The sequence below is a fragment of the Podarcis tiliguerta genome (genome assembly GCF_965153285.1).
Source record: "Podarcis tiliguerta genome assembly, chromosome: 16".
Classification (NCBI taxonomy): Eukaryota; Metazoa; Chordata; class Lepidosauria; order Squamata; family Lacertidae; genus Podarcis; species Podarcis tiliguerta.
Window position 1 is genome coordinate 17,092,005 of NC_139549.1, and position 15,384 is coordinate 17,107,388.

At 48.8% G+C, this 15,384-nt stretch overlaps 1 protein-coding gene and 1 long non-coding RNA gene across 3 annotated transcripts in view; one reads left to right on the forward strand and one right to left on the reverse strand.

Annotated features, from left to right (window-relative positions):
- On the reverse strand, positions 1 to 13,984 carry USF1 (upstream transcription factor 1). 2 transcript variants are annotated; one of them, XM_083416383.1, is made up of 11 exons: positions 13,440 to 13,984; positions 9,864 to 9,951; positions 8,904 to 8,953; positions 8,540 to 8,652; positions 6,804 to 6,905; positions 5,721 to 5,919; positions 5,148 to 5,235; positions 4,900 to 4,958; positions 3,558 to 3,652; positions 2,355 to 2,483; positions 1 to 1,049 (listed from the first exon to the last, which is right to left on the reverse strand). In XM_083416383.1, the coding sequence occupies exons 2-11, from the start codon at positions 9,869 to 9,871 to the stop codon at positions 1,014 to 1,016; spliced, it is 879 nt and encodes a 292-aa protein (XP_083272509.1). In that variant the 5' UTR covers positions 9,872 to 9,951; positions 13,440 to 13,984; the 3' UTR covers positions 1 to 1,013. The 2 variants fall into 2 exon arrangements, with proteins under 2 accessions (XP_083272509.1, XP_083272508.1); XM_083416382.1 differs by having other exon boundaries at positions 8,540 to 8,658; positions 13,440 to 13,981.
- Positions 13,724 to 15,384, forward strand: part of LOC310665974 — an 11,637-nt gene continuing 9,976 nt past the window's right edge. The window contains exon 1 of the long non-coding RNA XR_014505733.1: positions 13,724 to 13,862. This is a non-coding gene — a long non-coding RNA (uncharacterized lncRNA). The remainder of the gene's footprint in view (positions 13,863 to 15,384) is intronic.

A 15,384-nucleotide genomic window follows, 5' to 3' on the forward strand; every position in this document is an offset into this window, starting at 1 on the left:
TGCTTTTCCATTACTTTATTTTTTTAATCCAGACTTATTTTAAAAAAAAAAAAAAAAACAGGGGAAAAAACAAAAAAAGGGAGAGAAGCCTCACCCCAACCAGTTGTCCAATCACCTGAGATGGGAGGACAGCTACTGCTGCTCTCAACCCACACTCACCTCCTTGGCAAACAGCTTCCATGGCAAGAGAGCAACGTTAAATCACCTTCCAGGGTGTGGAGCAAAGAAAGGGGGAGGCTGTGGCAGGCTTGTCTTCAGTGCAAGCCCAGACTCTCGGGAGGGTTTTGAGGGCCACATCAGACCTGCAGCTGTTTGAGTGGAAGCCCAGAGGCAGAACTAGGTGGCCAGCCTTGAAGGGGAAGCGCGTGTGAGGCTGTCACTGCGGTGTAAAGGTTTCCTCCTACTGGCTGGTTTGGGCCGGAGAGCCACAAAGCAGGGTTGGGGGAGAGGAAGACTCTCAGCTCTCCACGCTCACAAAGAGTAAGGCGCCCGGAGATGGGCAGTGTTGTGGAGGCAGGGCCTATAGGCGGCGCGAGGGAGAAAGGGGGGACGTGCAACATGTCTACATAATATCGCATGCACGGACACAGCGGGAGGTGTGTCGAGCGCACAGGTGGGAGGTGCTGTTCAAAGGGAGGAGAGAAAGAAAGAGAGAAAAGGTCGCGACCCTGGAACTGATTAGGGTCGTATCAAGACAGAGGACTGTGTCGAGAGGCAGCGTCTAAGCTCAAGGGGGCAAGCCAGGTCCCGGGCCGTGAGGAAGAGCGCTGGGCAGAAGCAAGTGTCCTGAGCTGAGCCCAGCCCAGCTCCCTGGCCCGGGAGCAACAGCGCTGCTCACTGGGTCTGTACAACAAGGACGGGGGCCTGGCGTGGAAGCACCGGCGAGGCACAGGACCCCCGTCGGCTGCTGTGCCGGAGGAGGAGGAAGAGGGCGAGGAGGGCCCTTGGTCAGTGGTGGCTTATCAGTGGCTGTCCTTGATGATGACCTCCACGCCGTGCTGCCGCAGCTGCGCTCACAAGATCAGGTTCTTATTTTTCAGGTCTTCAACCTGCAGAGGGAGAAAGGAAGCAGGGAAGGGCCTCAGTTCCGCGGCAGAGCGCATGCCTTGCATGCAGAAGGTCCCAGGTTCAATTTGAAATCATTTTTCAAAAAAGCATTTTTATTTGGTTTTACATGTACAAAGTTATAAAAATCCAAGTATATATCCATATACATAGATTCCTCCGAAATCCGGGACTTCCCCCCACCCTCTCCATGGGGTCCCATTTTGAACATTTAAAACTTCATATTCTTCCATACTCTATTATATCAATCCATATTATCCATGGTAATTGTTACACTACAAGTGAAATCAAAATCCTGCCAATGTTTCCATCTGCTTACAGTCGTCTCCTAAGTAGCTTATAAATTTTTCCCATTCTTTTATAGAGTTTTTGTCCTCATAGTTTGTGAGTTTTCCTGTCAGTTTTGCCATTACGGCATAGTCCATCAGCTTGGTTTGCCATTCCTCTCCAGGTTCAATTTGCAGGCAGGGCTGGGAATATCCTCTGCCTCAAATGCCTGAGAGCTGCTGTTGCCAATCAGCGTAGGCAATACTGAGCTAGATGGACCAATGATTTGCCTCAGTATATGGCAGCTTCCTATGTCCCTAGATGCTAAGGGAAGGGCTGCAGCTCAGTGGAGAGCATCTGCTCTGCATTGAGAAGGACTCAGGTTCAATGCCCAGTAGCATCTCCAAGGAGAGACGCCTGCCAGAAATCGCTGCCAGTCAGGGTAGACAATACTGACCTAGAAAGACCAGTGGTTTCTCTCCACACAAGACAACTTCCTATATTCCTACACATACATAAAGGTAAAGGGACCCCTGACCATTAGGTCCAGTCATGGTCCGACTCTGGGGTTGCGGCGCTCATCTCGCTTTATTGGCCGAGGGAGCTGACGTACAGCTTCTGGGTCATGTGGCCAGCATGACTAAGCCACTTCTGGCGAACCAGAGCAGCGCACAGAAACACCGTTTTCCTTCCCACTGGAGTGGTACCTATTTATCTACTTGCACTTTGACGTGCTTTTGAACTGCTAGGTTGGCAGGAGCAGGGACCGAGCAACGGGAGCTCACCCCGTCGCAGGGATTCAAACCGCCAATCTTCCGATCGGCAAGCCCTAGGCTCTGTGGTTTAACCCACAGCGCCATCCGCGTCCCTACATACATACATACATACCGCTGCAAGCAATAGGCACTCTGCTGGAAGAGCCCCTGTTATGCCAGTTCCAACCCCTTAAAGAGCTTCCCCGCTATTTCTCCCCTTCTGGTAGAAAAACATCCACACCCTGCCCCCCTTCTGGCCAGCCTTACCTGCTGCCGCAAGACCTCGTTGTCCATCTGTAGCTGGTCCAGGCCCTGCAGCTCCTCAGAGAGACGAATGTTGCTCTGCCGCAGCTCCTGGATGTAGTCACAAGCTTTGGAGAGGATCCCTCCTTTGCTCTGCAGTGAAAGTGAGTGATTGAGCTAGGGGCCCAAGGGGGAGACCCCAGGGTAGTACCAGCCCCTGACAGTTCAGGTGGGAACACTTGGCAGTTCATGGCTGCCTTCTCTCTTCAACCCCTCCCCCTTCCACCCATTCCAGTGTGCCGTTTCCCTGAAGACCGGAAAACTGCCTCCTCCTGCCTAGAAATGTTAAAACCAGGTGCTGCGGCAAGTTAAGGCAGGTGTGTGAGAGGAAAGACACCCCTGACAGTTTCCAGGGAACCAAACAATTCCTAGACCAGGTGAAGATGGAAGCAGGGGACTCCTCCTGACGGGGGTGACAAGACAGATCCTGGGATCGTTTTTTTAAAGATTCTATTCAAAAGCTCTTATAAACCACTTAATGTTTTAAAAAGCTTTGAGCTGTGAACAATAGAAAAGCAACAGAATTAACAGAAAAAATACAACCCAAAACAAACAAAGCAGCAGCAGCAAAGCTTGTAAAAAGGAATTTTAAAAGGCATTAAAGGGATTGAAAAACACAAAACAGGGTCCAATTTTCCGGGGTCAGGGAAAGTCTGGGCAAACAGGTCTGCTTTTACAAGGCATCCGAAGCAACTGATGGCTGCTGCTTCACCCAACGCCTCCTGTTTTGCACCTATACGTTTTTTAATCCATGCACATGCAAACAGACTGCTTGATATGGACACCACCATGGGTTACTAAATGCCAAAATGAACGATTTCTTTGATGTGCAGAGAAGAGTTCTGGATACAAGATGTTGAAGTTTGGTAGGCAGAATGTTTGAGAGGGTGCTGAGCTCAGGTCAGCTCCCTCAGGCAGAGCCCCTTCTGGCCTTTTTGATCCCTCAGTGATGTGCCCACCATTTTTAGATTACCCAGAAAGCCCTGATGCAGTCAACATGGCATCATGCCGGGGCACTGTGGAAATCAGAATGGCAAGCAGCTTCACAGATGCAGTAGCTGACACTGAGCGAGCCTGAAGTCAAGGGCTGGCACCCTACTGGAGCCTTTCTGTAACCGGGCCCAGACTGTCTCTGCTCCTACAGAAGGCCAGTTCAAGCCCTCTTACCTGCCCAGACTTGGTGTTCTCCATGGAACAGTCAGGGATAATCTTAGACAGCTGCACAATCCAGTTGTTGATCTTGTCCCTGCGCCTGCGCTCCACTGGAAGAGATGGAAAGATAAACATCATAAACAGAGCCTGCTGGATGAGGCCAAGGGCCCACCTAGTCCTCCATGCTGTTCTCACAGTGGCCAACCAAATGCCTCTGGGGAAACTTGCAAGCAAAAGAGCACTCTCCCTTCCTGTGGTTTCTAGCAACTGGTATTTGAAATCATGACAGCCTCCCAGCATCACTATCATGCTGAGTACCCATTCGTAGCCTTCTCCTCCATGAATTTGTCCAATCCTCTTTTGAAGTCATCCAATTTGGTGGCCATCACTGCCTGCTGCAGGAGTCAGTTCCATAATTTAGCTATGGCCTATGTGAAAAAGCACTCGATATTCCTCAAGAAGAGCCTTTTGGCCAGCCCAAAATGACCTGCCTCCTGGCCTGGTCATTCTACATACACAACTCTCTATTTAAGGTGGCCAGCCGGGTCCCACCTCTTGACGATTATTACCTGCAACTGAACACAACTCAAATGCATCAAAAGGCCTTACTAGTTTTTCCAGAATTTTAGCCAGGGTTGGAAATACTTTAGAACTCAGAATAAAATCCCTGGAGGATGAGATGTGAACATGTACTGGCATATGCAGCGACATCTTTACACCCTTAGAGGATTTCTTTAGAGGCTTTCTCTTTTTTATAACATACCAGGCAAGATAATAGATGAGCTGGAGGAGGGGGAGAAACAGGGTATGCTGAAGAGGTTGTGAGCAAGATAGTATATATGGGGGTCAGGAGAGAGAACACGATGGACAAGCCTAGTTTGGAAGCCATGGCACATGTAGAATACACCACCAAGTCTACTCCCTTTCCCTTGTGTTTCTAGATTGTAAGCCTGTGGGTAGGGACTGCCTTGTTTTGAGTATGTAAACCGCTCTGGTAGTCTTTCTGGCTGGAGAACTGGGCACAAATACTCTCTGGTTTCACATGAATTTTCTTCTTCTTAAACATTTCTGTTGTGCGCAAATCTATCTCAATACATACAGGGTCTCAGACTTACTAAGAATTCGAACAAAACAATAAATGAGCATGAGGTGGAAGAATGACTGGCATACTAGAACGGTGGGATGTGGACCAATCTCCTTCAAGATGCTGAACAGATTGCAGTGCTGCAGTATTCCCTGCAAGAAAATCCTCCTACAGAGGAGTGCAAGGCAGTCAGCACTCCAAGCAACCTCTCCTCATGGAACAGTGTGGCTAAATTCAAGGATCACGTTCGTTAGCAAAACAGTTCCCACTCACCTTCATTGTGCTGTGCCCGACGTTTCTCATCTCGGGTAGTTCGTGGAGCTTCAGACTTCCTGAGGGAGTCAAAAATACACAGTTTGGCCCTGGGTTTCCCATTCAGGTTTCCAGAGACAGGAGGAGACCCTCAGCAGCCCCCCTTCCAGGCTGGGAAGCCATAGGACACTCAAGGAAACTGTGCCCCACCCCCGAATAAAGGAAGAACTTTAAGAGACTGGCATGTGACAGGGAAGGAGAGCACTCACGGTGAGTAAGGGTGAGTCCTGGGTGCGATGGACCTCTGTGTCCCACTTTGCAGAACCTCCTGTGGCGACATCATGACAAAAAACTGCCCTGTGCAATTCAAAACAAGACAAAGTTGTAGAGAAGAGCAGCACAGCTCTGAAGGAGCTGCCATGAAACCAAACAGGTGGCCAAGCTGCCCTAGTTCTAAAGGGGGGGGGGGGAGAAGCGGTGGTGGTGAGGATATTAACATGACTGGGTTGCACCTTCACATCTGAAACTGGGTTTCCCTGATCTGTAGAAATGGGAGCTTGTTTGACGAAATCTGTGTCCAACCTGTGTAACCTAGACTCCTAACTTCACCACTCGTGCTCTGCGACAACTGTTTTAGATGCGTGACAACATTCTGATTCATTTGCACAACCTGAGATGGCCAAAACGGCTCCATCTTGACATGGAAAATCTGTAGTGAGCACAGAGGTGGTAGCAACTCCATTTCCCAGGGGAAGGGGCTAAGTAAGTTGAACTTGCCAGCTGGCTCCTGGGGAGGGGAGGGGTGGCTCTAGTTGTCTCGCAGGTAGCCCAACCCAACTGACCTGTGCCAGTTGGCGTCGCTTGCCCCAGCAGGGCATCTGAGTTCTGGGTCGTCACCACGGCTGTGGCCGTGGTCCCTGCCCCGGCAGATGTGCTGGTGTCAGCCACTGCAGTGGCAGGGTAGTACGTGTAGTGCGTCTCTGTAGTCGCAGCTTCTGTCTCGACGGCATCTTCGCTGGTGAATGCGCCCTGGATGACAGCCTGGGAGGAGGAGAAGAGAGGAGCCTCCTTCAGATACATTTACCTCAACAAATACTTGGGCAGGTATCCATCTCAGGCAAAGACAGAGAGACAGACAATGGTGTTATTCTCTCAGGATGCTCCTCTCTTGAGATGCTCTTCCTACATTGGGTTTGTATTGAGGCACAAGTGCAAAATCGGCGCAGGAGGGTTCAGAACCTTCAGTCTAGCACAGTGGTTCCCAAACCGCCCCCTTGGTTCCATAAACTCATCCTTAGTCTCATTCTACCATACTCTATAAAAGCATCATTCAAAACAGAAGTTTGGACAACCCACTGGTGAAGGTAACACACACAAAATTCAAAACAGTAGCGATTAATTGTACATTTGTTTTCCAAAATCCAATTAAAACTTATTTAGTTGAATTAATTCAACAAAACTGAGGAACACAATCCAGTGATACCCTTCACAAACACCCCAACAGCATCACAACTGCTTAGGTACCTTCAAATGTACCTTAGATGCAAGAAGTGAGGGGGAGAGGCAGTTATTTGATATTCAGCAGCCTGGTTTTATGAAACAAGCTTCTAGTCCTTATGAGCTATGGAAAAGCCAAAGGGAAGGGGAGGAATCACCCTTTGGCCCTACGTACTGACTAGCAGATGCTGAACGCTGCAAATGCACTAACTACATGCAGCCGTACCTAAGTTATTCAAGCTGCAGAATTGGGGTGAATGTGCCTGCAGAATATCCATCTCCTGCCCATAAGCCTCAAGGAGCCTGTTTCATCAGCCACAAACCATCCGGGGCCAGAGGAGCAGAGCTAACAGCTCAGCCAGAAAGGATGACTGCACAGAGCAGATTGGCAATGTCACCATTTCCTCCGCTGACTCAGCAGAACCCACCTGTGTCATGGACTGCGTTGCAGGATAACCGCTGATGGCCCCAGTCCCCTCGGTCTGCCCATCCAGCTGCCCCTCAGCTACCTGAATCACTCTGTACATCAGCTGGTGAAAAGAGCAAAGGGGGGACATCGTTAACAGAGCAAGTGCTTAGTGGTGAGAACAATCTTTGCCAATCTGCCCCCCTCCAAACCCTCATCAGCTCCAGCCAGAAAACGCAGGTTCAGAGTCCTGCTGAACCATGAGGTTGACTGGGTGTGCCTATGACACATGCTTTCACCTAGCTACTTTCTTGCAAGGGGGGAACATAGAAAGTTGCCTTACACTGAGTCATGCCATTTGGTCCATGTAGCTCAGTACAGTCGTACCTTGGTTTTAAAACAGAATCCGTTCCGGGAGTCCATTCGACTTCTGGAACTGTTCAAAAATCAAGGCATGGCTTCCGATTGGCTGCAGTAACATCCTACAGCCAATCAGAAGCCATGGAAGCCATGCCAGACGTTCAGCTTCTGAAAATTGTTCCAAAACCGGAACACTCACTTCTGGTTTTTGAACGTTCGGGAGCCAAAACATACGAGTTCCAAGGCATTCGGCAACCAAGGTACGACTGTACTGCCTAAACTGACTAGCAGCAGCTCTTCAGAGTTTCAGGCAAGGGTCCTTCCCAACCTTGCCTGCAGATGCAGCCAGGAATTAAATCTGGGACCTTCTGCATGCAAAGCACATGTTCTACAACTGAGTTATGGCCCTTCCCAAATGTGCAGGGGAGCAGAAACATCTACACCATGCTGAGCATTTTGAAGGAGGGGCTGGGATCTTACAAATGTACTGTATTTTTCTGTGTACAACACAACCCCTATTTTGGGGGACTCAAATTTATGAAAATGGGGGAATATGACCCCCATGTATAAGACGACCCCCATTTTTTAACATTATTTTAGAGTAAAAAAAACCTAGTCTTATACACGGAAAAGTATGGTATTTTTCTTTAAAAATTAAGACCCCCATCACTTCCCTGAGCCTTGCTGGAAATAACCCCAAGAGCTAGCAGGACCATTGCAAACCATTTGGCTTGGCCTCTTTCTCCAGGATGCCCCCATAACTGCATTTGCACAAGAGGCAGCTCATGCATACAAGGGGGAATACACAGGCCAGGCTAATGAAGGGGCTGGCAGGACCAGCCTGAGAGGGTACAAGTCCCTGCATGCCAGAGACAGGGAGATACCCTGTGCTAAGTCTCTTTATGCTTTGGTCACCTTGGACTTCCAGAAGGTGGAAGGATGGAGCACTTCAGCAGAGCAAAGATGGGGGTCTTCCACATACCTCTGGACACACTGGACAAGGCAGCACAGGCGACCCATCCCCATTTTTATGAACACCTGCTGTTTTAGTCTATTTTTCAGGAATGCTGGGAAACGAGATGGGGTGTGTGTGCTGAGTTAGGGGTGACGTAGAGAGAATAGACAGTGGGAAGAACATGAGAATAACAGTACTGGATCAGGCCAATGGCCCATCTAGTCCAACATCCTGTTCTTGCGGTGGCCAACCAAATGCTTGTGAAGAAACCCGCAAGCAGGAGACAAGCACAAGAGTATTTTCCCTTCTTGTGGCTTTTGTGGGGGTACTGCTGCCTCTGACTGTCAAGGAATAACAGAGCCACTATACTGCACACCCACCAACCCCCCCCCCCAAAGGAAACAAAACCAGCGGCACGAGGGGAATTCGATTAAGTGTCTTACCTGAGTGCCCCCATTTTCTGTCCGGAAGACATATTTGATGTTGGGATCAGGGAAGGTAGCAGCTGATTGAATGCTAGCAATGGCCACACTGGTGGGATCTTCGCCTGTCGCCACTGCCCCTTAAGGAAAGAAGGGAAGGGGATGCCGCCCAGGGAAGAGAGATGGACACATTTGCTCATTAAGCGTTGCCCAGGCAGGAACATTCTCCACCCACCCGCACAACCAGCGGAGCACTGTTCCAGAAGATTAGAAGGGAGTGGAGGGGAATCTCCACTAGCAGATCACCGTTTAGTTTTGGGGAGTGGGAGGCAAGGGGGGGTGGGGAGGCCGGAAGCAAGAGCAGCAGGTGTGGCTGGGTGCTCACCTTCCTGGATTTGCACAGTGCCCTCTTCCGTCTCTACCGCTTTCTGCTGTCTGCCAAGAAAGAGAAAAAAGGAAGGCACATGAGGAGAGAACCCAGGAGCCCAGAGACAGTATTTGGGCTGTGTGCACCCGCCTTTCTGCTTCTTTCTCGAGGGTGGCCAGCTACAGAAGGAGGGAGGGGCTGCCTTATTTAGAAGAGACCTTCAGCAGACACCCTGCTCCACATGCACCAGACCTTGGAGGCTAATGTTATTTAATGTGTTTATATCTCGCCTTGCTCTCAAGTTGGGACTGAAGGGGGCTTACAGCATTTAAAAACAGTATCAGAAAGTGCAACGTAATTTATTTTATGTATTTGTTACATTTATATTCCACTTCTCCTCAAAGGAGCTCAAGGTGGAGCGCATAGTTCTTCCCCCCACCCCACTTTCTCCTCCCAACAACCCTGTGAGGGAGGTTAGGCAAGCAGGACTTGAGCTCAAGAGCACTCCTCCTTCCTATGGCTCTGACCATAAAGGCAGAGCATAGCCTTCCTGGCTAGAAGCCATTTATAGCCTTATGCTCCATGAATCTGTCCAATCCTTCAAGGAGAGAGGCAATATGCCTTTTGGCTGAGGATGAATGAGGGGAGGCCTGCTTGTGGGCTCACCAGAATCTTTTGTTCTGGTCCCAGGATGCTGGACTCCCTGGCAGGGCAACTATCCTGGGAGCAGGAGGAAAAGAGAACTATCAGCCACTAGGCCTAATAGCCCTGCTATTGTTTACAAACAGAATTTATCTCAGAAACTTGTGGGGCCATTCACTCACTCTCATAAGAAGAGCCCTGTGGCTAGCACCCTGAAGCAAAGCAGATACCCCCAGGTAGCCCCCAAGCAGGGCCTGAGACTAAGAGCCATCCCCCATTGCTCCCCCCCCCCCCAGAAAGCAAAATATATTCAGAGGCATCCTCTCTCTCTCTCACCCCTTCATTTCTTCACTCCACTATGCATCAGAAGACTGCAGCCTGGGTTTTTAGTCTTCCACTGCTTCACAGCTGCTTCATCCAGACCCTGGGAAGGAAAACAGAGATTTGTAAAGATGATGCCTATCGTTCTGCTGCCTCATTTCCTCACACACTAATAATAATGCTATTACCAAAGCTAAGCAATTTTGCCCTAATTTCAATGCCCCAGAGTGTTCTCAGATTTTAGCTTTTGGTTAAAAAAGCTCTCTGTAATATTCTTATATTTCCACTATTATGGAATTGCCTGGGCGGCTCAGAATTCTAACAACAGAAGCACCAAACAAATCTGGCCATCCTTAACGCAAAAAGCAAAAGGACCAATAAGCTGAACAGTCAAAAGCTAGAAGAATTTCCATGAAATGCCCGGAAAGCATTTCGACTTGTCACTAAAAGGCTTTAAGTGGAAAGCTGGATCTCCCAATGTTCGGCCTGGGCACCACTGATGAAGATGTTCTATCCCAGGTCCTTAGTTTCCACATGCCTCACAGGGATGCAGAAACCACCCCACAAGCTGGTTCACAGGGTGGAGCTGCATTTAAAGGTAAAAACCAGTGCCTTGTACTGAGCCAGGCAATGAACTGGGAGGCATTGCAACAGATGTATCATGCAACCAAGTTCCCAGCAGCACTCTTAATTTTCTGGGACCAATTGCAAATTTCAGACCTTTCTCAAGGGTAGCCCCATGTAGACCACCTTACAGCAGCTTAACCTGGAAATAACTGCCACATGTGTATCTGTGGCAAGAATTTTTCCAATCCTCTTTTAACTATTCAAGTTGGTAGCCATCACTGTGTCCTATGGGAGGGAGTTCCACAGTTTAACTATGTGCTGTGTAAAGAAGAACTTGCTTTTATTCATCCTGCTCTACACCCACTGTGACAGATTTCAGGCAGGTCTTTCCAAGCCCTATGAGGGAACGTCTGGGTCTTTACAGCACGCAAAGCATGTGCTCTACCACTTAGATATGGGCATCCCTCGTACTGTATAAATAAATCAGTAATAGAGATTACTGACATCCCACAAGTGCGGACTGTGAGAAGGTACATTAAATTATAGGGATCAATTTGCATCACAAACTTCCTCCCTTGGGCACCGGGGGGGGGGGGCGGGGGACAGAGCAACCAATGGAGACAACGTCTTATTGCTCTAACCACTCATATGAACACTTACTAGTTTGCAAGGTCCTTCGGCTGCGGACCCGTCCAGTCCATGGGTTTTTAAATATTATGTGCATTTCCATGAAGTGTCATGTACAGTGATGGCACCACGGTTCAGACCTGCACTCAACACAACTCCACAACTCGGAACGAGAGGAGGCACTTCTCTTGCACCCCATCATCACTTTTAAGTTTTAGATTGCAAGCTTACCACCAGGCCAGCAACCTTTCCCATTTTATGCTCCCCTGCAGAGGGCTATATACACTGATAGCACTATATAAACACTCACACAGATATTTAAAGAAGGCAGGGTGGTGTAGGGATCAGACTCCATACACATCATACCAGGGCTTGAAATTAGTAAGGCACCAGGCACATTTTGCACCTAACGATTCTCCATTTGTGAGCTCCTCAAAACATCTAGGTACCGGTTTTTGCGGCTGGCGGATACTCAAGGATTACTGAAATGTAAGTGCTCTGAAGCCTCAAAGTATATGTTAAAGATAGACAATGCGTTAAGGATATTAACAATAGAGTGTTTTGAAAACTGAAGTATGGTACAGATATTTTTTATTGTAAACACCAAATTAAACATGCATTAACAACCCAGGTCCCAGAAGCCATTTGGCTCCAAGCTTTTCTATCCCAGTTTCTTACACTGCATCACAAGGTGGGGGTTAGACGTGCAGCTTTTCCAAGGAAAGCAACAACCCACCAAGTCACACCACTCCTTTGATCCTCCAAGCTGATGGCAACCAAGCTTGAATGATGAATACCTTCCTGTGTTCATACAAGAAAGAAGCTGCCTTCTATCAAGGATGTTGTTTTACTACAGCATACATCATTCCTGACCAATGGCTAATGACCATTGGTATGATGGGAGTCATAGTCCAACCAAATCTAGGGGCCTAAGATTGAAGAACACTGTGCTAGCCCACTACTCTCTTCAGCAGCAAGGATAGGCAGAGAGAAGTCTGCTATCCAATCCTTTTAACTGACCAGGAAGTGAACCAGGGACCTTTTGTGTGGAAAAACAGATGCCCTGTCCCCCAAGCTGTGTCCTCCTAGCTCCTATCCCTTTCTTACTCCTGCTCCACTCTAATATGTAAGCTCCTTGAGGGAAGGGGCCTACTCATTCTTGCCAATGAAACTCTAAGATACTATACACACTACACAGGTGTTGTTGTACAGTAATACTATAAATATTATATAGCACCACATACATTGTTACTCACTGTTGTTATTAGTATAGCAACACTAATATTTTGGATGTTTTTAAAACCTGATTATGGATAACTTAGGGACCGTGTTGTGCAGCTAACAAAATAAACAATATTTATATTTATTAACTACTTTACTCACAAAAGTGAGTTACAACACAGTATAAACATTAAAACCTGTTACAACAAACCAAATAATAATAAAAAAACACATCCATACAAAACGAAGGGCAGGCCTTACGGATCCTGTGCCACTAAGAGAAGCCACAAGTACTTAGAACCCCTCAAATTAAGGGCCAAAAGCCCAGGTAAAAAAAGTTACATTTCTGTCTGGTGCCCTGGGGAGAGCATTCCACAAACAGGGAGCCACCACTGAAAAGCCCTATTCCACCCACTGGACATCCCATGGGGGAGAAGCACTTGAAGGAGGGTCTGAGATAAGCACCGCAGAGTCCGCAGTGCTGCATTCACCACCAGCAGCTTGCACCCAACGTTAGTCACATTCAGAATAGACCCAATAAAACTGTTGAAGGGAACAGCAGCAGCAGTAGTGTAATACTACTGGGCTGCACTCAACCATAGCCCCCTCAAGAGCAGACCAATGCAAATAATAACAACGAGAGAGAGAGAAAGCATGCACCCAGCGTTAGTCACCCTTTGGATTGGAGCCGACGAAACTCACAACAACATGACGGTAGTGATCATAAGAGCCGTCGTGGTAATAGCTTGCTTACTTAAATGTTAGTCACACCTAGAGCAGCCCCAAGGACTTGGCTCACTTGACATCCCCAAGTGCAACTGAGCTGGACACGAGCCCATAATAATAAAAGCGGCCTCGCACGTGTGAAGTCCCAAAAAACAAGAGATATCGGGAGAGGCCTGGAGATGGGGAGGAGCTGCTGTGGGAGAAGCCCCGCCCAGTCTCGTCTGAAGAGAGCCACCTCGCCTTGAGAAACTGAGGCCAGAAAGACACCCACCCGTCCACCCCATCCCCGGGCCCAATCCTGCGCCCCTCCTCATTGCTGTCCCCCGCCGCCTCCCGCACCACGAAGCCTCCAACCGTCCAACCCTATCCTGTCCCCCGCCCGCTCCCCGAATTATCCCCTCCTCCTCCTCCTTTACCAGAGGTGGGGTTGGGGGGCGGCCGACTGTTTACCTGGCCTCCCCTCCGTCTCTCTCGCCCCCTTGTCTCTCCATGGAGATCGGCGCATGCGCACCGCGGAGCCTTTCTCTTCCGTCCTCTCTGCCTCTCTTCTCCGCCGCCGCCGCCCATACAGCTCGACGGGGAGGCAACCACGGCAGGCGGCTCAAGCCCCGCCTCGCCGAGCTTGGTTCCTGGACCCGGGGCGTCGCGGCTGGAAACGATATGAGGGGAAAGGCCGCCGCTTCCGGCCGCCGCCATCTTAGGGAGGTATCAGGCCATTTTTTTCCCCTTACAGGCGCCATTTTAGGGAGGGACTCGGGCCTTCGTTTCTCGCCGGCGCCATTTTGGGGAGGGAGGATGGTGGCTAGGGTCTTTCTCCTCTCGCCAGCGCCGTTCAGGAGCGGCTTATGGTCACCTGCACTTGGACTAGTGCAGGTAGGCCATGAGCGAACTGTTCTTAAATTCACTTATGTTATGCAATGCCGTGAGTGGGGTGTGAGGGGGAGCGCAGTGTCTGTCTTTAGCTTCCGGTGGCCGCCATCTTAGCGAAGGGCGCTACCTTCAGCTGTCACTTTCTAACGTCCAACGGGGGTTGGCTCATTTTCTCTAGCCAATAAGGAAGGACCATTGCCTAGGGATGCCATCTTTGTTTTGGGCAACAAGTTTCCTCTGGCTACTCTGAGCCTTGACAGATCCGTAATGTACATTTAAAGCACACCCAACTCATATTTAAAGCTCAAGACTTTACTCAGCAGAGCTACAATTCCCAGCACCCTTAACAACTACAGTTCCCAGGATGCTTGAGAGAAAGTCATGTGCTTTAAATGGGTGCGGTGTCTGTTTTAAATGTATGGTGTTGATTTAACCTATGTTAAATCCTTTTTTATTGGTAAAGGACTCCAGTGTCTTATGATTACCTTATGTTCACATAACCAGTGCAAATTATGATGGCATTTGCTGTGTTTCATTTTGAAGGAAGCAGCTCCATATCGGTCATATGTTGGCAACTTGCAAAAATATTTTTTTCTTTTCTTTTCGGGTCAGGTTAATTTTCTTCTCTGAAAATGGCATTAGGTTGGAATAGGAAACGGTACAGCTAGAATTCCAAGAATTATTCCGGTTTGGACTTTTATCCTGTGATCGCCCTCCACCCCAGTACTTCCTTCAGGACACTTGTATTGACAAGTGTGTAGCACTTGTGAATGTTCAAAGCACTTTACAAATCTTACTTTATTTGTTTTAAAGGTTTATACCCAGCCTTTCCTTCAAAGTGGCTCATGACAGATGAAAGCATTACAAAAATAGAACCCAAAATTGCTGCTCTTCTGTTTGTGACAAAGAGAGCCACTGGGGTCAGGATGTGATGTTCATGCTTCTCCCTAGTGATAGCAGATGGTACTCTGCCTCACCTTCCACCAAGCAGCATGAGATGATGCAAAATGTTATAACCCTTACAAGCACCCTGCAGAGCAGACCAATATCATTACCTGTCTCACACTGTTGTAGATGAGAGGGCTGAGGCAGAATGGCTCACCTACAACTAACGAGTAAATGGCAGAAGCAAGATCTGAACCAATAATTTCCTGTTTTGTAGCACAGGTCTTAGCTGCTACACTGCACCTACAGTGTACAAAAGGGCACAGCTCTACAAAAGTTTAGACATAGGGAGGGTGACTTGTGGCAACTTGACTTGAGTCCACTCACTAAACTGCATGACTGGGCAGATTTAAAAGCCCAAATGCAACACCCTCATTTGAGGCCAGCTGTCAGGGAACTGCCATCGGCAGGACAGGAGGTGCCAAGGCTCTCTGAGGTAGAGAGAGACTTGACACCTGAAGAGGGAACCAGTAGGGGGCGAACAGGAACGTCAAGGGAAGGGGAGTCGGAGGAATGGCTCAGAGATGCTTCCAGTGAAAACAGTGGGGAAGTCTCAGGGCCCCCTATAGGAACACCCGTT